The sequence below is a fragment of the Colletotrichum jinshuiense genome, chromosome 9 (genome assembly GCF_051148585.1).
Source record: "Colletotrichum jinshuiense chromosome 9, complete sequence".
NCBI lineage: Eukaryota > Fungi > Ascomycota > Sordariomycetes > Glomerellales > Glomerellaceae > Colletotrichum > Colletotrichum jinshuiense.
The window spans coordinates 1831326-1853347 of record NC_139316.1 but is presented as its reverse complement, the minus strand read 5'-3'; the positions used below and the strand labels follow the sequence as shown (position 1 = coordinate 1853347).

Below are 22022 nucleotides of genomic sequence, written 5' to 3'. Positions count from 1 at the left end.
AAAAGCGTCATTGCGCTTCGTAACGAGGCATGCCCACGTTTGGAATTCGACACTAGCAGACGGCAAACGTAGGCGACTTGGCCGCAGCCAAGACTGAATTCCCCATTGTCACATCCAGCCCTTGCCAGGATGTTGCAGCAAATAAGAATGTCCCATGATTGACAGCCAATGGAGACTACACGAATCCCGTGTCTTTGCCATGGCTCTTGGTGCTCGTCATGATTTCGTCCCGAGACTGATATCCGGTGCCTACAACAGATGCACAGCTGTTGATACTGATTGGATGTGGTGTTTACTGCAGAGACGGGTTGAGAGGCTTGTCTGAAATTGGATCATAACCCGAAGAGCCATCTCATTACCCGACGTTGAGGATATGCTGCAGATCTGGTACCCATCGTTGGAGCTGGAAAGAAGCGGCATGGCGATCCAGGCGTCTGGAACACGCACACGGGGCCGATCCTTTGACCGGCATTCGTTCTCGTTGCCTCCAGGACTGCATCCGGCGGGGCGCTCTCTTTCAGGTATTGTACGTAGTGTACGGCACGCGAGGGAAACAGACGACGCAACGTGGAACAAAACATCTCGTGTGGAGGAGAGACCCGTTATAAGGAGTACATGATACACCATATCAAGGGATCGATTTATTTACATACACTGCGGATGCCCTTCAGTGGAGGTGCCCCAAAGAACGAGTCGCAACGGCAGGTGGAGCCGGATTAGAGTGCTGCGCGTGCTCGCAGCGATGCCAGGACGCTAAACCCTTTCCCCCTCCCAGAGCGCCTCAGAACACTGCGAGGCTCGCCCGTCAGTGGCTGCACCTGTCGCCCGTGCACGCGACCCGGGGCGGAACATCGACCAGGTTCTATAGTGTGCAGCAGCAGTGGGTGTGTGGGTGGTGCATTGCGCTGACGGTGGGCCGAGGGCGGGCGCATCGCTCGCTGGCTGGCTGGGTCTCGCCCTCCGAACACGCCCCTCCACCTGCAACTGTCCCTTCCCGGCCGCCCACGTCCTCCGTCTTGCCGTCTTTCAGGGTGTATTCATGTGTCTTACTTTCCCCAATACTCAACGAGGCGGGAACGAGGCAGAAAAGCGCCAGTGCCCATCAACTGAGTTGACAAGCCTTGGCCGCCATCTTGCGTCCATCTCCTTCCTCACCTTGCTCACCCTGCAACTATTCGACACCCCGCCCAGACGTGTATCCCGGTATCCCGACGCTCACTTTAATTACCTTGTCGTTTTGCGCCGCACTTTCTCGCCTGCCAACCAACTCTCCAACCCGACCTGGCTCTGCCGCCGCCCATGATGGCTTCTGCCGAGTCTTGCGACAAGGCTGTTGCCGCCCCCGGGATCAAACCCAAATCGCTCGGCTTTCTCGATCTTCCCCCCGAGACCCAAAAAGACGTCTTCAGTCACGTACGCCAACCTCACGCCGACCTCCTGCGCGATCCTAGCTGACTGTCCTTAGTGCTGCCAGAGCGACCTCATCTGCCTTGCCCTCGTCTCCAAGCACTTCCGCGAGCTTGCCGCCGCCCAGCTGTACCGCAACTTCCACATCGTCTTCCCTGACGAAGATGACCCGTCCTTCGACTCCCCCATCGACAGCCTGGCCGGTGGCCTCGAGACCTTCGTGTCGAGCGATTACGACTATGCCCAGCATCTGAGAGACATATCCCTCGACACACTGAGCGCCGGCGACAAGGCTGAGGCTGCCTACAAACCATACTTGTACAGCGCCAGCTGTGGCAAGTTCATGAATACATTGCTGCTGCTTACCCTCAAGAATGCCAAGTCGCTCGAAACCTTTAGGTGCGTCGGACCTGCCACCTTCCGCCGGCCTCGCTAACAGTTGTATCACCAGGTGGAACATCCGAGTCGAGCTGAGCCGGCCCGTCTACAAGGCGTTACACCGGATTGCCCCTCTCAAGAACCTCCATGTACGGATGCAGGCCGGGCCTTCTCTCTACGAACTACCCCCACCGCTCCCGTATACCTCGAGCCTGCCACCGCCTACAGTGACCCAGGGTCATTGGGAACCATTGCCGGCCTTTTCTACCGCCCCGCCTCCTCCTCCTACATTTGCAAGCATGTCGCTATCCGTTCCGCCTCCGTACAACCCCTCACTCGGGCCTCCACCCCCCTTGCCGCCGGCCTTGAGACCTACGCCCAGGAATAGGCGCAGGGCATCTGCCAACGAACCTGCGACGTTGTCAGGCTTCCGGAAACTGAATTCGCTTGCCGTTCTCGACATTGACAACTTGGATACCATTACCGAGATCAAGTCTTGTGTACGCAATTCTGCTTCCACTCTCACGAAACTGAAGTTGTCCTTCTCCACATACCTTGCTTCGCAGTCGCGAAAGCCGCCGCCTGATGCCGACCCCGATGACTCCGATCAAGATGACGAATTCCAGGTGGTCCCGATGCCGTCGGCGCCTGGTTGGGATGAGGCGAGCGGGCCCGCGAAAGCATTCCGTGCTCAAGAAGAGCGAAAGAGTCAAGAGTCGGTACTCGGCCGGGTATTTGACGTGGAACCTTTCCTTGTCAAGAAACCGCAACAGCGCAAAACTTTGAAGGGGAAGGAGAAGATCGACCCATCCGCGGCCGTGAATGTGAAAGAAGCTGGCTCGCCTGCCGAGGCGTTCATGAACAGACTCCGAGAAGTCTCGGGTAAGCTGATGACAAGCATGGCTGACGGCGACGCCGACGATGGTTCCAAGCAAGAGATACTAGAAATGATTGAGAAGGCGAGTAGAAAATACCTGGAAGCAGAAGAGGCAAAGGCGGCGGAAGCGACAAAGGCAGACGCTGCCAAGCCAGAAGGCAAAACGGAAGCCGAGGCGGAACCCTCCGCTGGTGAAGGCTCCTCAACCACACCTGCTGCTGCCTCGACAACGAATGCCAGCACCCAGCTACCCGCTGGGGGTGTTGAGCCTTCTGAAACTCCTACTTCTGCGAGGGATACCAACTTAAACTCAAAAACGAGATCTGGAGCTGATGCCAACCCTGAGGATATCAACGTGGAGGAGCCGATTTCAGTCGAGGATATCGAAGAGCCCTTGGACATCAAGCACGAGCAGACCAAAGATGACCCCACGGCCACTCCTAGTACGGCCCAGCCTCCGGTCAAGGAGGCTTTGTCCGAGTCACCGACAACGACTCGAGCTCTGGCCACTTTGGCAGCGCAGAAAGCAAACTTTGAGACACTCGTTCTTCGGCTGCAGCACTTGCTAGCTGAGGCTACTCGTCTGCAAGAGAAACTCGAGGACTTGCGGACCAACACGCACGCCCTCGACAGAGACCACATCCGTTCCGCGGAAAACCAGCTACACAGCTTCTATCGGGACATCGACAACGTACGGACTGAGCTTAATGCGACGGAGGCCGAGATCCGTGATGTGGAGAAGCAGGTTCACGGTATAGCCACAACAGCACATGGCGAGGACGAACGCATCAGCGAGTATATCCGGTCAACCAGAGGCCTAGCTCTGCGATCTTTCTGCGTCCACTTGATCCCTGTCAAGGCGTCGGTGCTCAAAGCGGCCATCGATGTGCGAGCCCTCCACAGGCTGACGTTACTCAATGTTGGCAATCAAGCTCCGATTTGGACCATGCTGGCCAAGGAGAACAAGGTGCAGCCGCTTCCGCTGCGCAAAATTTTCACTGACAACGTATCAATTACATTCCTCACGTTCGCTGCGCAGCTGGAGCAAATAACCGAGCTGTTCATGCTGGAACGGTCGGTCAAGTATAAGCCGGAAAGCTTTGCGCCCAAAACAAACGTCATCATGGATCAAATCCGACGTCTCGTTCTCAAGAAGCATATGCCTACACTAGTCAAGTTGATGATCAAGAATGAGTCTGGGACAAGCTGGGATGTGGACGAGAAAGCCATGCTGCTGATCTGCAATCGCGGAAGAAAACTCGAGGAGTTGGCGGCGGCGGTTGGAATCCGCGCTATTGTGAGTCATCCGAGACACTGGTCGCCCAAATCTGACTACAGCTGACCGTTTTCGCAGCACACTTTCATGCAGCATATATCTGGACTGGTGAGCCTTCGGGCTTTAAATGTCACCCAGTTCAGGAACGACGATACGTGCGTCTGGGTTATGCGGGAGACTCGGAGGTTCATCGTTGACAACATGTGCCACTACCCAGACTTGAAGTTGGAGTGGATCTCCATTGATGATGACCGGGTTGAGCGCATTATCCGGCCGCCACCTCAAACCCCAGCGGCAAAGGAGGAGGAGAAGAAGAACAAGAAAGGGAAACACAAGGTTGGAACCTCTTTGGGAGGGTTTGGCCACCTCGGTATTGCCTCTACCTCTGGCTCCTCCGGCGGTTTCCCACCGTTGCCTATGCCGGGATGGGATACCGACAGTGACAGCGACGACGAGGACACTGATATCGTGGCCAACACAAAGCTAGAGACAGTCGAGGGCGTTCACTTCTACGATGTGTGGGACGTCCGGATATTCAAAAAGGAAGTCATGGACGGCCGGTTGTAGGCGATTTGGGGCAGAGCGTTTGGGCGCTCTAGCACTCAGCAGCGTCCCCCCACCCGTCGTTCCCCCCACAAAAATATGCGCCACTTGGTAGGCTGGAATAAGGACGGCGACAAAGAGCAGCGAGCTCGGCGGGCGGACAGCCGGGGACACAGGAAGCAGTTACGCTTGGACAAGCTTAAATAGGAAAAGGGGAACCATGACCATACGGCTACGGACAAAATGAAATGGAGTTGGATGATTTTCTAAGCAATATATCTTGGATGGGATCATATGAGCAATACCCGGCACTAAGGGACTAGGGCTGGCGCATACGGTGTGGAAATGGATCATTTCGGGCGGGGGGTTCATCTCGAGTTGCATCAAGTTGCCAAACGGTAGTTATCCATCAATTTCATCGGGCTCCTATACCCTATCCCACCTCGTTTTCACCTGCTCCAGGCCATGCGCAAGTTGCCTGCACCTTATTCATTCCTTTGATGACTTTGTGTCGATTTTGTGTCAAGTTCAAAGGTCAACGCCCTCGGTGTCGACCATTGTGTAGACTGCCTTTTACCATGCGATCTCAGAGAGGAGCGTAGCAAGCGGGTAATCCTGACATACGGACGATGAGTGCATCGATACTCAAACCGGACGTCTTGGGAGTCATCACCGGAGGCGGCGCCGGTGTCGTTGTCCCCTGGTGCCGCTAACCGCGATGTCGTTGGTCCAGGGTCTCTCGTTGGACCGTCCCAGCGCAAGAACTCGAGACTTTGCCTACAACTCACAAACAGTGAAGAATCGGCTGGCTGGCCTGTAAAGGACTCGAGAGGGGCATTTGAGCGGACAGGCAGGCCCGGCAACGCAAGGGTACAACTTGGGAGTTGCTTCGCGTGCCCGCTTGCAAACGGAGGTCTCGGGCCTGATTGAGGTTGCATTTCAGAAACGCGATAGAGAATCTGGATTGTAAACCATGGGTGCAAAATAGTCCGGACAGATGAATAGTCTCTGCTGATTGCTAGGTATAAGATAATAATAGTAATAAAAAAATTACTCTCCAAGAACCTATGTTTGTAAATGGGATGGGAGACGGTAATGGCCCCCAAAAGAAAAATGAGGGGTTTTCAATGGGTATCAATATTTACTTTCCGAGTCTATATGTACAATTGAGCGGGACGCACCCTACGCGCCCTACGCGGTCTTCTGATCCATCAACGCCATAAGTTCGTCCTCCTCGTCGCCATCACCGGCCCTCCTCCTTGCCTCCCTCTCGATCGCTGCCCTCGTAATCATGCCGCCGGCTAGCAACCCACCCTCTTTCAACCCCCGGACCCAACCCTCAAGACTCCTGAACCCTACGACAAGGAATCCCAACTCCTCCCTCTCAACATCAAACACCTCCCACCACGCCACCTCGGGCATCTTCGCCCCGGCTTCCCTGGCGGCGATATAAACTGCCGCCGTCGCAAGCGCGTTGGGCTGGTGTGTGAGGAACAGCATCTGCGGGCTCAGCAGCGCCGTGTTCAGATGTGAAATAACCCGTCCCGCCATCTCTCCTTTAGGCTTCCCCAGGAAGTCCAGGGCCTGGAGATACGTCACCGCCAGGGCGTGCGGAAGCGCCACCGCCGTGTCGAAGCCCAAGGCCCAGAGGATCCGCGCCTCGGCCGCCAGCAACCGCGTCTGGAAGGCGGCGTACTCGCCGTCTGTTTGGTAGTACGTCGACGGGTCCGGGCGACGCTTCGGGTCTGGGGGTTCGCCGCGGAAGAGGGGCGACGCCGGGGAGAGGAGGTAGGCGTAGACGTTCGAGACGTCGCGGGTTGAGCGTGGAAATGACCCCATTTTGGAGACTAGGTAGAGGGCTGCGGCGGAGACGTCCTAGGACCTTGTGTCAATAATCTGCGCCGGGCCTTGTTGCCGGGAGGTGTGTGCAGGGACTCACGCTGAACTCTTGTGCCATTGCCGACTCGACGAGCCAGTACCGCGCGAGCAGAACATTGGCCTGCGCCGTGGTTGACTGCGGCAGCTCGAGCAGCACGCCGGCTGCCTGGGTCAGACACTGTGTGGCGTAGAATATAACATCCTGCAGGTCGGCGGGCAGGGAGCTGAAGGTGTTGCGCTTGTAGAGCTGCTCGGCCGTGGCCAGCGGGTTGATGAGGTGCGCCATGGTTTGCGCCTCACTCGTCGCTATTCCTTCTTCCCCTTTGAGCTCGCCTCGGTTCACAGAGGCTGAAGAATCGTTGTCGCAAGGCTGAGAATATGGTGAAATCGTCCCCTACGACACGGCGTCCTCATTGGCCGAAGCTGAGCTGTGAGAATGAATGAGTTAGGCGCGATGCCGCGCGTGTCGTCACTCTTCAATGTTTCCAGCCGCTTTCCTTTTTTGTTGGCCCGAGCTGCGGTCAGTAAGCCCCACCTTGCCTCCGCTTTGGCTTAGCGTCCCCATGCCCTGCCTCACGGCGGGCTTAGGCTCACGGAGCGTACCTGAGGTTTGGCTGTTACGAACCAATTCAAGGCAGCTGCGTGGAGAAAAGCTCCCCGGTCTCTCTGTGTCCAGACATCACGCTCGCATACCGCTCAACCCGCGAACGACTCGAGAACGTACAGGCAGCACCTACCTTGACCAGCCTCCCGAAATATCTCGGATCCTTCGCTATTGGTCCTGTCAATGGACGGCCTGACGTCCCGAATCCCCAACTAACCATATACACCCTTCCCTCTTCCCCGCATCGGCTTAGTCGGCCAGTGGTGATCCGTCCACGCAATCCAGCGATCAACAAGCAAACCACGCATAGACGACTGCGACGCCGCCACAGCCATGGATTACAGCGCTTCCATCAACGACGAACCCGGCGCATCGCCCTGGGGCAATTCTCCCGGCTCTTCGCCCCGACCGAACCAGACGAACTTCTCCTCTCTCGGCGCTGACCTCGGCGGCGACCCTGCCGGCTCCCCCTTCAACTACTCACCGAGCCCCGGCAACGCCACCCCGCAGGACCAGGAGGGCTTCAGCGGCGAGCAATACAGACGACCGGACACAGCGAGCACTCAGTCGGCGACCGAGGTGGAATCACAAGAATCGAGGACCGAAGTCGCTTCAGAAGCCCGGACTAGCGACGACCAGCCAGGGCCCGAGACCCCTCTGAAATCGCAGGAGCAAGGAGGACCGGCGGCTGCGGGTGGACAGGCCCGTCAGGACCAGCAGCGCAAGCCTCAGCAGCCTCAGTTCAGGCTCCAGGCCAAGATCACTGGTCTCGAACGAACCGGAAAGAAGGACCCCATCTTGCGATTCGACGTTCATGTAAGAAGTATCCGGCATTAACCTGCGGTCGAAAAACGTCTAACAGACCGCAGACAAACCTTCCGAGATTCCGCACTACTCAGTATCGCGACGTACGACGTTTCCACTCTGAATTCGTTAAGCTTGCGGAACACCTCATCTCCGCGAACCCCGAATGCCTGGTGCCCACGGTGCCTCCTGCCGTGACGTCAGCCGGCGCCGGTACGGACGAGGATGAAGCCCGGGTGAAAGCCCTTTTGCAACGGTGGTTCAACTACGTGTGCAGCAACGAAGTCCTTATGAGAGACGATGAGATGGTTCTCTTTGTAGAGAGCGATTTTGGTTATAGCCCCATGGTCAAGATGAAGCAGCCGGCGACCGGCGTGCGCAGGAAGATTCTGAAGCAGTTTGCCCCTCCGCCGGATGACACTCCGGAGCTTCAGGAAGCCCGTCCGATTGTAAAGCTCTTTTACTTGGGAACCATGGATGCTGGCCACAAGGTTGACAAGCTGGTCAAGTCTCGTCGAGGTAAGTTCAAGTCTATCCCCCCGCCAATGCGTTGGCATTGCCGATCTGATGTCTTCTAGGTCTTGGACTCGCCGAGTCCGACTTTGGAGTTAAACTTGGCTCGATGCACATTCAAGAGCCCCATCCGGGTCTCGCAAACGCCTACCGCAAGCTAGGCAAGATTGTACAGACCGTCGGTGACTACCACGCTGCACAAGCCACCGCAGAAGCTACGACAATCGGCGACCCATTCCAATACCATTCTCAGGATTCCTTTGTTGTCAAGGAGTCGCTCACAAACCGTCAAATTCTCATCCGCGAATTCCTTCAGGCACAGGAGAATACGCGCAGCAAGCTCACCGCTGCCGATCGTCTCAAGGCGAGCTCCAATGTCAGACGGGAGAAGGTTGATGAGGCCATCACCGCCCTTGATGACGCGCGTCAGAATGAGACCTACCTTTACCAAAAGACAACTCGTGTAACGCAAAACCTTGTGCAGGAGCGTCGAAAGTGGTTTGCGAGAACCGCAGCGGATCTGCGGCTGAGCATCAGGGAATATGTGATTCGCGAAATTGAGGCGGAACGACGTGCTCTTGCTGTACTTGAAAGCGTGAGACCCGACATTCGCTCCATTGATGCATCTGGCGGTCTGAGTAGGCTCGGACGTGAGTCTCACCCTACCGTTAGGCGGGCCAGCGTGGCGGCCAGTCAGGGCCCTAAGGGTGATGCATGGAGTGGTGTTCCACGACGCACCGATAACCTGAACCGCAGTGTGTCTGGCAGTCTTATTGCCGGTGTCGTCGAGGATGGAGATGGCGACGATGGGCAAGGTGCAGGGCAAAACAAGGGCCTCGGCGCAGCGGGCGGCCGGGCGAGTCTGGCCGGTGTGACAGAAGAAGACGACGAGGACCGAGTGGATGCGAGAAACGCGGCAAGCCGATTGGCAACCAGCACCTTCTGACGAGTCGGCGCGGGCTTTGCGAGGCGGGCGACGGAAAAGCGCATCCGAGAGGGCCTACCAGAACCTTTTCGGTTTTGGTAGAGACACTCTCAACCCTCGTATCATGTGTAATGTTGTATCCGTCCTGTATGTGCTCCCATACACATAGATTCCCAAGTATGAGCCTTGATTTCTCTTTTTCACGATTACTTCTCTGCAGCCGCAGTAAATTGACCTGCCTGTGTCGTGCGAGAATGTTCCAGGCAAACGATCAGCCAGTCATGGGCGGCCAGCCAGCCCGAGAGCTAGACTTGGCATATGGCGACACGGGGTAGCAATCTTCCACGGTCCTCAACTGGACGGCCCGGCGTCTGGCTGCCGGTGGTGGCGGGGGCGGCGGCACGCCCTCCAACAAGCCCAGATTGTGACGCTGGGGGGGAGAAGCTGCACAGCATCCACAACGCGCGCATGCACATGCCGTCTCTGTTTTCCTGTCTCGTCCACCACTACTGCGCCAATGGCACCCACTTCCACAGTCTCTTGCTGCATTGCAGCGCGTTGTGCTTACATCCCGCTCGGCCCATGTCGCCTATCATTCGAGGGTACTAATCAGATCGATTGGCGGTGAGGCAAGTAGGAACGCAGAGTCGCAACCTGGTCTACGACTGCGGGATGCTTGGATGGATGAGGGCAAGCCTACCTGCCTGCCTGCTGGATGCTGGGTGCTTGGTGCTTGCTTGATGCACATGCCATTTTCTCGCTGCAATGGGACAAGATTCACATGCCCAGGGAAACAAAAGCAGTTAGGAGAACATTCGATGTGTGGCTGCTGGTGAGATAACCAGACACCCTACGGGCACATTTCGTGCTTGGTGGCGGTGTTAAGAGCTGCGGTTGCTTGGCTTCTCATTGTGGCCACGTTTGGCAAGTATTCTGTCTAGGTTCGTACATCCGCGTAGCAAATTGGTCAATGTACCATGATATGAGATAATGATCCTCTTCCGGATTGGCGGATGAAGAGTGGCATTTCCTTCTGGGAAGCACAGGGAACCGTAGGCAGACTGTGCTACCGACTCGCCAACATTCTGGCCAGCTTTCTGAGAGATAGGGACAATATGTCATGTAGTGTTTGATGCAGGTGATCGGGCATTGATAATTTCTTGTTTGTTATGCTGCGCCGGTACTTCCCCCCAGCAAGCAGGGCTTGTTCCCAGCTGGTGGCTTTACTTGAGCTTCTCCATAGGTGGCAAATCGGTTCCTGTCAGCGTCTGATGGAGAGGCGCAAGCCAGTTTTCTCATCAATCAATCTGGCATCTGTTTGAGTGATGCCAGCATGTTTCAGTCGAATCCAAAGACCCGGTAGATCCCTCGCTAGCAAGTATGTACCCGTGGAGCAATGGTAACCTAGTGAGGTCGCATTAGACATCTCATTCGTCTCCATTTTTGATGGCATGGGAAAGCCGATAAACACTGGCAATCAACGGATATGATGGGAAATGGAGTCGGCAGCCGCCAGTGTTCAAAGGAAGCCACATCGCCTTCCAGCAGTAGGTCATCGATGACAAACAATAAAGGCCGACACTAACTCGTCGCTCTGTGACTATAAAAAGATTAGATGGCTTTGCCGGCCGGGTATGCAGGTTTGATCAGTCGGCCAACGTGGCATCATGTTTCTGGTTGAACTATTCATCGGTCCTTTAGCAGCTCAAACCCCCAAATGCTGGCTTAAGGAGTGAAGCGGGAACTTCGCTGGCCCGATTGTACATCCTGATGAATGGTCGGCGTGCCTATCACGGAGGAAGATGGCAGGACGTGCGTTTTTGGAATGGCTTCACTCGAGGCGGCTTGGAAGAAAGCAGCCGTTCCCCCCTCTCAGGCGGCTCCACCTCTCTTGCAGGGACCCTAGTATGTGGTGGAATGCTGTGCGATCCGATTGCGTGAGACTGCAGGGGCTTCTCCAAATGTAACATCAATCTCCAATTCTTGAAGGTTAGTACCTGCGAGCGGCCGTCGTAAGTTGTGACGAGGCAACTCATGCAGTTGCAATTGCTTGGTTCCTTCGACCTAAACAATTTAGGAGCAGGTTGAAATTTGAACCATCTTGCATCTAGTGACGTCCACAAAGCAGATCTTGCCACACCGAGGACCCTGTCCGGCGGCTTAGAGTCTCCGGGTGACGCGCCTTGAGGATCATCCGTTTGAAATAGAATAGAGTATTGCACCTCCTACTGATGGGGCATTCATGTGCCGATTAGATGGACGCAGGCTGCAGCTTGCACCGTTGGTAACGACATCATCGAGTATGATAGAAGGACTGCCAGTTCCAATCTAGTAAGCAAAGGTTTCCAAAGCTTGCATGATGCTATTGAAGCATACATTCGATGCGGCCAGTCCTCGCTGGACATTGAGCCGACGAGTTCCTTTTGTCTGCAAACGGCGTAGGTTAGGGGTTTTGACTGAGCGTGTTGACCAGAGACAATGCATTGAATGCAAGGGTACCATTCATGGGCGGCTCCAGGTAGTAAGTTCCTCTTGCCTTGTTTCGGGGCTCCGGGTATGCAAATTCGACCAGCTTTGTCGCTTGGATAGACGGGAATGGCCCTGTCCGTACCTCCAGGTTGTCGTCACGGTGCCTCGTCCTTTCTCGGCAAAGGGACGCAGCGTATTGGGAGTACCGGGGCCGACATTAGAAGTGATCATTCCGTGCCCTTGCCACGGAGAAGGCTTGGATTCGGCAACCGACTGCAACCACGGCCTGGGAGAGTGCGATATGCGTGGCTACGTCGAAAGATGCGAACGAGGAGGCCCACTCATGGTTTTGAGGGTTGAGCTGTCGATAGCCAGGCTGGTCCTGGCACGGCTATGTGCAGCAAGCTGTCTTGCCATAGGGCCGGTAAAATGGAGGTGCAGATGCGGTGTATCCGCATTCTGTTCGTTAACCATTCGTTTCTTGGAGAAAGCCAGCCCCAAGATAGGCCTAGGGTTGTGCAGGCCAACATCGAGTGCCGCCAAAACTTGAGTATGGCCTTTCTCGCTGGAGCGACGGTTTGCTGCGTTTCTTCCGTTGACACGCTAGTTGCGGTGCTGGAGAGGCTCGGCGAGGCGGTCAGAGGTTCGTTGGGCCACGTAGAGGTCCAGGACTTGCTTGCTGTCTTGCTCGGGCCGGTTTGACGGATGTCGAAGCTGGGGTAGGAAGCACAACTTCCGCCGCGGCCAGTGTTCGTTGGAGGTCATCTAAGGCTGCTGGGTTCAAGCTCTTGCTGTTGATTGTGCAAGGGGTCGAGCTTACTGATACAGGGCCGTGGTCGGGCCAGGCCAGCTATTCCCCTCAGAGGGTCCAATGGAGGTTCTGCCGCCGCGACTAAAGTGCCAGGGACCTTGACGGCATGGTCATCACAGCGGGGCCTAGCATGCATCGAGCAACTTGAGGGCGGAAACATGAGCCCTGGAAGTCGAAAAGGGGGCAGCACTGGATGGTCTTGGGCGTCGACCAGGACAGCGGAAAGCAACCCTGACCCGACCCTGGACGCCAAATGCATCCTTCAACGAGTGCTGCTGGTTGGCGCATGTTTTGGCAATGGATACGCGAGATGTGAATGTCGTTGCTGCACTGAAGATCCTGCAGTTCAGACACCGGTTCTGAACTGATCGGCAGAAAATATCGTATGTCGCCAACGGGGTTGGTTGACGAAGGGAAACGAGCAGAAACTATCATGTATTGGTAGTATGCAATCAGTTCCACGGAATGTGCGCCACCAGCGGTCGACTTAGGGTGGGTTGTGTTCACCCCTTCCGTACCACACACACACTTTTGAGGCAGGGAAGGTGATGACGATGTACCTGATGAGTACATGGGATGGTGCATGAGCGACATCCCCAATTCTAGAACGTTGACAGCCGGTAGGTAGGAAAGCGGCAGAGCAAGCGGCAAAATCCATGGACAGGGGTGGGCGTTCAATCTCCCATAGGCGCCAACTCGTTCTAGTGAAAGACGAGAAACCAAGTGGCGAGATAAACCGAACTCGTGGCAAGTCGAGAGTTGTATCGTACCGTACGATGACAGAAAAGCCACCTGGTAGAGATTTGGCAGATCGGGATATTGAACAATCGTGAAGCAAGGTGGAGGAAAGTTCTAACAGCATGCACTATGTTCTCTTACTGTGTTCACCCGTCGATCTGATGTCCAACGGCTTATGTAATGAGAGTCGCACTCTGTCGCAAAGTCCGTCAAAGTCAAACTGGGGGTCTTCGATGGGATAACACGGGCAGCCGGGAAGAAAGCAAGCTAGGAATACGCAAGGAAAGTGAAATGACTATGGCTCCGAACGATTCCAATTCAACCAACCGCGTCCACTTCCAATCTCCATCGGCGCGCATGTAGCACGCATCCTTCGGCCGTTTTATTCAAACACTCTCCGGTCCCCGGTCCATGACAACAATGGGCACAGAGACACGGCAGGAGATGGAGCCCTTTGGCAAAACTAATGTTTCCCCTGCCTCAATACCCAATACCTACCTACCGCCGCTCGTTTGAATACAAGTTCGCCATATTACACAGGTCCCTTGTTCGATTCCAACGCACATAGAGGATGAGGCCCCTGGTCTGCCCTTGCATCGGCGGGCGTCCGGCAAACGTGAACTGCACTGAGACTGGGTTCCGTTTCCCAGGGAAATAGGATGCACTCGACTAGAGCCACGACTCGTTGTGCCATCGCGAACCTCGTACGGCTACGGTGTTCAACTGCATTGTCCCACCCTGCTGCACGACTCTCTCTCCCTCCCTCTCTCACTCTTGCCGTGCCCCCTTAAATACGAAGCTTCTCTCTTCTGACTGGTTCATTCATTGCATCATATTGGACTGCCCGCCCATCATCTCTCGCAACTCATCCACGATTGTCCCATCTCTCGTCCAGAATGCTTGGCAGATCGAGGCACTGCCTGCGGCATCTACCTTGTTCACCACAGCTGCTCATTTCCTCCCCTCCATGAACCATGCAACCACGTTACAGCGACCCCTCCCTACCCCTCTCCTTTATCCCTGTTCCTCTCCATTCCCTTCCGGGTCCTCTCCCGGGTACCTCACCGACCATACCTTAGCTGCCCACCTTGCCTAGCATCCCAGCTCTCGCATGTGGCCTTGCCGCGGTTGGGACGAGCAAGAATAATTTTTCCTGCGGTTCGCCATGGTCGATACCTGCTCTCTCCCCACCGACTAGCAAGCCGAGACAGGTATAGTTTGTCACCGCAACCTGCACCAGATGCAAGCAAGGCAATGCGTCTCTGGCTATCAGGTTGGAGCCAATGCATGCCGATACCTGTCACCGCACTGATGCCATCCAGCCTGTCCTATCACCAGCCGCTACGAACTGTCCACCACTGTAGCCGGCCCATCCATGCCATCCATGCCTGGAGAGTTCCGGGACTGGCTCAACAGGGCCCAGCCCAGTCACTGCAAAAGGCGAAAAGTTACTTCCACCCGACATCCGTTTACCCAGTCCATCATCGTCAACCAATGTCTTCACGTCTGTACGCCGCCCAGTGCGTACAGCTGCTGCCCAAATGCGGGCACCTCCTTACCCGACCTGCCTCTCGTTCCCTGCCAAACCATGTACCGCCCGATGCCCCTTCCATCTCTCTCTCTCTCATCGCAAGCCAGTCCGATGCCAGCCAAGGGTTGTCCTGCCGAATGCTGATGTGGCCCCGTCGCTGGATGTCTCTTGCATATGATTTCCCGAGATTACACGTACGAAGATGCTCCTAGCTTGGCTCCGATAACTGGTTGATGTTTGGTTGGGTGACCTTGGCTTGCGCTCCCCTCATGGCCCCCTTCGATTTGCCCAAGGCCGACAACTCTCCGTCTCCCCATTCACCCAAGAAGGCCCTTGCAAGCTGCTAATCACTGATTGACACCACCATGGGCATCTTTCACCAAGACGACAGTCCGGAGCCGGGCTCGCGAGCAAGCTACTTAAGGGGTGGGGGCAACGACTCCTCGAGCCCGAGCTTCTCCTGCTCTTTATCACAATTCCCTATCCCTCCGATTATCATTTTGTTCTGCCAAGTGATAACCGTTTTGCCCACATCTGCCACCCACGGGCTCGCTTTAGCTTCGTTTTTAAATCTTCATCCCACGACAAACCCTGCCCTCTGTCCTCCTGGCCCTGTTCTCCCAAACTCCCAAACTCCAAAGCGAACCTATCAGTCCTCGAGGCACCCCGCGCTGGTCCCTCTTCATTCCAGGACCCTCGCCTCGCTCTCCTCAGCATCTTTGATTGCCGGCACCCCTCATCCGGCACCTGAGCCAATCCCACTGAACGAACCCTCCCTAATAGGAAGTTAGGCCAAGCCCCTTCACTACCCTAACCCGTCATCAGCCCAACATCCCACGCTTCACCCCACGCCGCCGGCGTCATTCAGCTTCAACATGGCCCCAGTTGCAACGGGAGAGACCGCACCAATGCATCTACCCGTCTACAAGTCAAAGTCTTCCTCCGTCACTGCGTCTGTCTTGCATGGCCCGCGGGATTTGCGATTGGTAAGTGCAATTCCTTGGTATGGATTGCGCCGTGGAGAACGTGGGCGGTGTTACACAAAACCCCACGTTGATCCCGTTGCACACCCCTACGCATCACCTGGCTCCGCCCCTCCCTCAGAATATGTTAAATCTAACGACACCTTCAGGAAACGAGAACAATTGAAGACCCGAATGTCGGAGAGCTGCAGATTGCCGTCAAGAGGACTGGCATCTGCGGGTCCGATGTCAGCTACTACAAGAAGTTTGCCAACGGAGATCTCTGTGCCTGCCATCCTCTCTCTCTTGGTCACGAGTCCTCGGGGGAGGTCATTGCCATCGGGCCCCAGGTCACAGGGTTCAAGCTCGGTGACCGCGTCGCTCTTGAGGTCGGCGTTCCCTGTGGCCAGTGTACCATCTGCCGGAAGGGCAGATACAACCTGTGTAAGAAGATGAGGTTCAGGTCCAGTGCCAAAAGTGTCCCCCATTACCAGGGCACTCTTCAAGAACGAATCAACCACCCAGCAGCATGGTGCCACAAGATCCCAGACCACGTTTCTTACGAGGCGGCCGCTCTTCTTGAGCCCCTATCCGTCGCCATTCATGCTGTCAACAGAGCGGCACCAGAGCCTGGCTCCACGGCTCTGGTTATTGGAGCAGGCACCGTTGGACTCTTGACGGCAGCGATGGCACGACAAGCTGGCTGCGCACAAGTTACAATCACTGACGTCGATGCTGGCCGAGTCAACTACGCGGTCTCCAAGGGCTTCGCTACCCACGGTCACGTCGTCAACAGCAACTCTGGAACGTCTACACCAGCAGACCCAGGAGCAATGACTCCAGCAAGCATATTTTCGGTTCAGAGCGTTCAGAGCAAATTTGATGGTGCCAAGTCATTGGCTGCAGAAGTCCTTGCTCTCACCAAGGTCCCCGAGGAACTCGAGATGGATGGCGAAGACGACGGCGTCGATGTCACTTTTGAGTGCACTGGCAAGGAGGTGTGCATGCACACCAGCCTTTACGCTACGAAACCAGGTGGCAAGGTTGTCATGGTGGGCATGGGCACGCCTGTTCAGACACTACCGTTGTCTGTTGCCCACCTGAGAGAAATCGACATTCTCGGCATTTTCCGGTATGCCAACACCTATCCCACAGGCGTGCGCCTACTCTGTGCTAAAGGCAACGGAGGCCTTCCTTGCCTGGACGACATGATCACCCACCGGTTCAAGGGCCTTCACAACGCAGCAAAGGCCTTTGAGCTGGCCAGTCGAACATGTGACGATGAGGGAAATCTGGTAATAAAGGTGGTCATTGAGGCCTGATGGACCTCTTTCATCCACTCACGCCGTGGTTGTTCATTTTATTTCATTTTATTTTTTGCTTGCCCGTCACGAAATTTGATGATTGATACCAACTTAGATTTGTTCAAATTTCTTTTCTTAGTTCTTTTTCTCACTTTGTTTTATGTTGCTTTCTGAACAGTTTCTACGAGTACCTAGAGAGAGAGGACTTGGGCGGAAGCAAGTTTTGGTTTGGTGGGTTTGTGATTGGTTGATACCTACAGAACATAGGAAGCTTACCCCAACTTGACTGAGTTGGCTGCGGCAACAGACAGAAGAAGGCAGGCGGAAGATATTGAATGGGCCATAGACGACGTCCTATCCCCTCTGGTGCTATGTTATTTTGAACACAAAAAAGGAGACCCGGTAGTAGGGAAATAGGGGCAGGATCTTTATATCATCGTTTTCCGTTTATTCTCTCCCCGTTCTAATAGATCTGGCTTATTCAAGACCCCCTCCCCTTGGCAAGACAATATCCATACACTAGACGAAACAGCCAGTATTTTGGCTGCAGCACGTCCCCGAGAAATAATACATGACAGGTCCCAAGCAAAACCTCCATATTTGCATAGGTGATCATGGAGTCAATAACAGAGCGGCTCACTGCCGAAATGATTACACATATCCGGGGGGAGGTACTGCGTAATTGAAGTATAGATCCTATTGGCCCGATGGTTTATTGACATTCCTCGTCCACACACCTTACAGGGCTTTCCCAGTCAGCGAGTTGAAGATGATTTTATTCGTCGGAGCTGTGTGGCCCCTAGTACGTATCGTCATGTCTACATTATCCCTGGAACGCCCCTCCGTGATTCCTAAATAGGCCGATGATGCGCACAGCTACCCCAATGAGGTCTGTTCCTGCGTTGCTCAAAGTCTGCATTTACATCATGATATCGCCTGCACCGGGGATGTTGAAGCTGGAGGGCCCGTAGCCCGGGAAATCGGCTGGCGCCGCTCCGCGATTCCTGCCCCTGGCAGCCTCAGCGATGCCAAACTTCTTGCCCAGGTCCCGCATGCCACTGATGCTTTGCATGAGGTCGTTGAGACGAGAGACGATAGCTACGTCGTTCTCCTCGCAAAGCATCTCCTTCTCGAAGCCTTCAACGTCTGAAGGGACGACAAGGTCTAGCCGGTTGACAAGAGCCTGAATTTGCCGAAGGATGGTGTTGGAGGGTGTCGTCTGCGTATCAGCCGAAGACACTGCGGACTGGTCCAGGCCAGGCAGATACTCAGGCGGCAAGCGCTCGAGGTAGGTCGTGATGAGGCGGATGCGGCCCTGCAGCATTTTTACGGCGTTTGCCTTGGCCGTCAAGGCGGCAACCATCTCTTCCTCCTCTGGTGAGAGCTGGGCTTCAGTTGTGTCAATGCCGTCTTGCTCATCCGTTGTGGCAGCGCGGCTTTTGCCTCCTGACTCAACAAGCTGGACCTTGGATTTTGTAGTCTCCTTCGGGGCCTCGATGGCGGTTGCGTTCCCGGCGCCGCGCGCTACGTGGTCCATGCTGATCATCTCGGCCTCGCCTGTCTCAACCGTATAAGGCAGCTCACGGAAGCGGAGCTTGAGATTGGACTCGCCGTCGTCCATCTTCTTGTCCTCGCCTTCTATCTCTGCACCCCTCGGGTCATCAACCTCATGGTTGGATTCGTAGATGGTCATCGGCAGCTTGCCGCCAACGGAGTGGGAAAAGACCTCCTCGGGATGAAAGCCGAGGAGGAGGGCAGACTCGTTGAACTCAGAGAGAAGCTGGTGGTGGATCGGGAGTATGGTAGGAGTCGGGCCGGTGGCGGCGAGGAGGGTGTACCAGCCGACGAGGTCAAGGCTGCGGTCCTTGTGAACAGTCTTCACTTGACGGGGGTTAGAACAAAAATACTACAGAACCCGGGAAAAGGGACATACTTTGCTCCAGTCTCGCACCGAAGCGCTCAGAATCCAGCAGATAGCCGCCCTCTACCTCCGGTGCTTGTCTTGTGTGGCACTCAAATGCATGCTCAATGGTGATTTCGCGGCCATTCTGCTGGCCCAAGAGGGCGCCGACGATGGGTCCTGGTTGGGATCGCAGGGTATGACGAGTGATGTAGTCGGAGATGGTGAGGAGGACGAGAGGGTGGAGAACAGCCTGAAGCTCTGAGGACTTCTGGCTCGATATGAGCGGGTTCACCGTGGAGGCCATGATGGGCGATGCTCTGACCGCCGCCTCTAAGTATAGGCTTTTCTACCTACGGGGCAATATCATGTGGGAGAAAATTACCGATTTCGGGGAGATAAGCGTAGGTGCCTTAGAAATTGCGTCGTCGTCGTTGCTGTTGCTGCTGTTGTTGCTGTTGTTGCTGTTGGATCGATAACGAGGAAGCTGCCTCAAGGCTGCCCCGCGATGTGGGGAGATCAGCTAAGTGGGCAAGAGCTAATTACCGGCTCCAACCCGGAAACAATGTTGAGGCTGAAGGTGAGGCTGAGGCAATGGTCAAGCCACCTGGCCGTCCATTGGTTCGTACCTATGCTGGAAGCTGTTGCGGGACCGAGGTCTCCAACCTCCGTTCGTTTATCTGTATCCGTACGGATACAGAGCAGAGTACCCGTACTGCTTTAGAGAAATGCAACATCCCTTCTCACAGTGCTCATTTCCGTGGTGCTAGTTATTTCCCAGTTGCATTTAGCGGCTCCTTTTCGCACCGTTCTCGTCCTTGTCTTCGTCCTCCTTTTTCTTCCTCTTCGCCTTCAATTTGATGTTTGGGCTCATTCACGGTGCATTCAGTACAAAGTTCCAGCAGCTTCCTGATGCCTCATATCCATATCTTCTCAATGTGCAGGGCACAGTCAGCACCTTGGAACTTCCAGAGCTCCAGTGCATTGAGATGGAGTAGTTGTGCCAATTTCTGCGCAAAGATGCATGTGCCAAAGTCTTGGAGCCTTCAATGCCAAGCTTTGTAGTTTGCACCTTTGCAGACAATCAGCACACATACCACTGGTTATCTTTCAACGCCGACCGCGTCGGTAAGCGAGTTGATGGTCTGTCTGCACGGCTGGAGCGTTCACCCACCTGATGCCGCTTCCCTGCCAAGTGGCAATCTGCATCTGGAGGGGTGGAGGGGAAGAGTGGCATCCAGAGAGTGCTTGTCGCAGTACAGTACGCAGAGCCCTGTGAATTTGGCCTTCTTTCTACCAGGTTGGGGGACACCAAACCAAAGACGATGTTGAAAGACAAACTGTGCAACATGCCAACAATCTTCTCTTGGCTTCTCTCTTTGCTGTTCAAAACTTGCTACTGCCGTGCCGATCCCCCGTCATTCCAACATGTACTCATCAAAGCCGTTGGCCGGGGTAGGGTTCAAATATGGATGCTTAAGCGGCCGTTCTTATCAACTAGCGGCATCCCTCCGTCTCATCGATGTTGCATCCGCTCCCGCACCCGCATTCTAAAGACACCATCTCTCTCTCTCTCGTCAATATGGAAGGCTCGTATCACCACCCAGGCGTGTTTCCTTCATCCTTTCCAGCATCGTCTGTCTATTACCCACAGCCTGTGGTTCCGGCCAAACGCGAAGATGACGATGTCCAATTTGTGTCTTCCAATCCGGTGAAGAAGAGAAGAATCGACGGCTATCAGCCGATCACGCCACATTCAACCACGGAATCAATACCCGTGGAGCAGCCAGCCCCCATTCACCAACCGCCCTCCCCCGCCAAGGAGATAGCTCAGCCGGAAAGACGAGGCAGCACCGGCATGGTCGATCCCTCACCCGCAATTCATATGCCAGACGTGGATCCAATGCGAGGATGCTCTATGCCAACTCCAGGGAGGTCTGACTACCCGGAATCATTCTGGACCGCACCATCCACCGGTCTACAAATATCGCCGCCAGTATCACCCAAGTCACTTCCGGAACACATCACACCGTCGATGCTCCGGCTTGACAAGAACCATGGATCTACGCCTGGGCACCTGGACGGGAGCAATGGGGCTGTCGTTAGTTTACCCGGACCGGCTCAGCCGGCAAGCACTCCAGCCAACATCTCTCCATCGCCAGTAAGAGCGGAAGGTACGCCAAGTCAATTGCACTCAGGGAATCAGAACCAAACTGAGACTGTAAAGGATACAATCCCGGTCCGCACGTCTCCAAAACCAGTTGGCGCCAATAACCCGGCAAAAAATCCCTCTGTCTTCCCTGCTGCCCCGGTGGCAGACGGCAAGGACGGTACTCAACAATATCGTGCTGCAGGGCCTATCTCAAACCATGCCTGTCCAGATACTGCGGTAATTCAAGTCGCGGCTGGTCTTGTAGATAATCATAGAGACATCAACCAGGCAAAACTCACCGGCACCGAAACTCAACCTCACGCCCACCAACCGATTCCTGCTCCAAGTTCGTTGACTTCATCCGTCCATGCTACGTCACACAGCACAGCAGATTCTCAACCCGGCACCTGCAGCAGCCGCCCTGCATTAGGAGCAAAAGGACCATGCCGGCAATGTATGGAAGCAAGATTGAGGCAAAAAGCAGCCAACATAACCGCCGGCACCGGTCCTTGTTCTGGTACGAGTGCGCCTACACCGAGCCCGGCTTCCCTTTCCTCGACTTCCATTCAGCAACCTTGGACTCATGTATTAGGCATCAACCCTTATCATAACGCAATGGCTGGTGCTATGTACGGCCCACTCCTCCAGCAGCCTCTGGTGACTGGTCCAACCAGCCATTTCGCTGTTCCCTCACAGCAGTCACATCTCTCACCTGGGGGGCCTCCGCACCTCTCAGGAGGACACATGTTTCATATTGGATCTCCACCCCCAATGCCGCAAACGCAATCATATGTTATTCAACAGGCGAGTAGGAAACCTGCCAAACCAGTGGCTGCCCCCCCGAAAGCACAAATGACCAGAGCACCCGATACGCAGTCAACAACTAAACATATCATTGTCGATATTGCCGATACTTGTCTTGACCTGTTTCCTTTTGGGGAGGTAGCGAA

General features: G+C 55.2%; 5 protein-coding genes across 5 annotated transcripts; 3 read left to right on the top strand and 2 right to left on the bottom strand.

The window, feature by feature from the left end:
• Positions 1–1299: 1299 nt before the first annotated feature.
• EsH8_IX_000515 (uncharacterized protein) lies at positions 1300–4505 on the top strand (the record flags this gene model as incomplete). Its single annotated transcript, XM_083266851.1, has 4 exons — positions 1300–1413; positions 1466–1806; positions 1859–3959; positions 4017–4505. 4 exons carry the CDS (start codon positions 1300–1302, stop codon positions 4503–4505), a joined length of 3045 nt encoding a protein of 1014 aa, XP_083130416.1.
• A 1167-nt stretch (positions 4506–5672) lies between these two features.
• EsH8_IX_000514 (cyclin-like protein) lies at positions 5673–6645 on the bottom strand (the record flags this gene model as incomplete). Its single annotated transcript, XM_083266850.1, has 2 exons — positions 5673–6356; positions 6421–6645. 2 exons carry the CDS (start codon positions 6643–6645, stop codon positions 5673–5675), a joined length of 909 nt encoding a protein of 302 aa, XP_083130415.1.
• A 651-nt stretch (positions 6646–7296) lies between these two features.
• Positions 7297–9226, top strand: EsH8_IX_000513 (retromer subunit VPS17; the record flags this gene model as incomplete). The annotated part of the gene is made up of 3 exons (XM_083266849.1): positions 7297–7779; positions 7833–8286; positions 8346–9226. 3 exons carry the CDS (start codon positions 7297–7299, stop codon positions 9224–9226), a joined length of 1818 nt encoding a protein of 605 aa, XP_083130414.1.
• Positions 9227–15629: 6403 nt separating this feature from the next.
• EsH8_IX_000512 (chaperonin 10-like protein) lies at positions 15630–17038 on the top strand (the record flags this gene model as incomplete). The annotated part of the gene is made up of 2 exons (XM_083266848.1): positions 15630–15740; positions 15887–17038. The coding sequence occupies 2 exons, from the start codon at positions 15630–15632 to the stop codon at positions 17036–17038; spliced, it is 1263 nt and encodes a 420-aa protein (XP_083130413.1).
• Positions 17039–17939: 901 nt separating this feature from the next.
• On the bottom strand, positions 17940–19227 carry EsH8_IX_000511 (COP9 signalosome complex subunit 6; the record flags this gene model as incomplete). The annotated part of the gene is made up of 2 exons (XM_083266847.1): positions 17940–18901; positions 18954–19227. The coding sequence occupies 2 exons, from the start codon at positions 19225–19227 to the stop codon at positions 17940–17942; spliced, it is 1236 nt and encodes a 411-aa protein (XP_083130412.1).
• Between the last annotated feature and the right edge of the window lie 2795 nt (positions 19228–22022).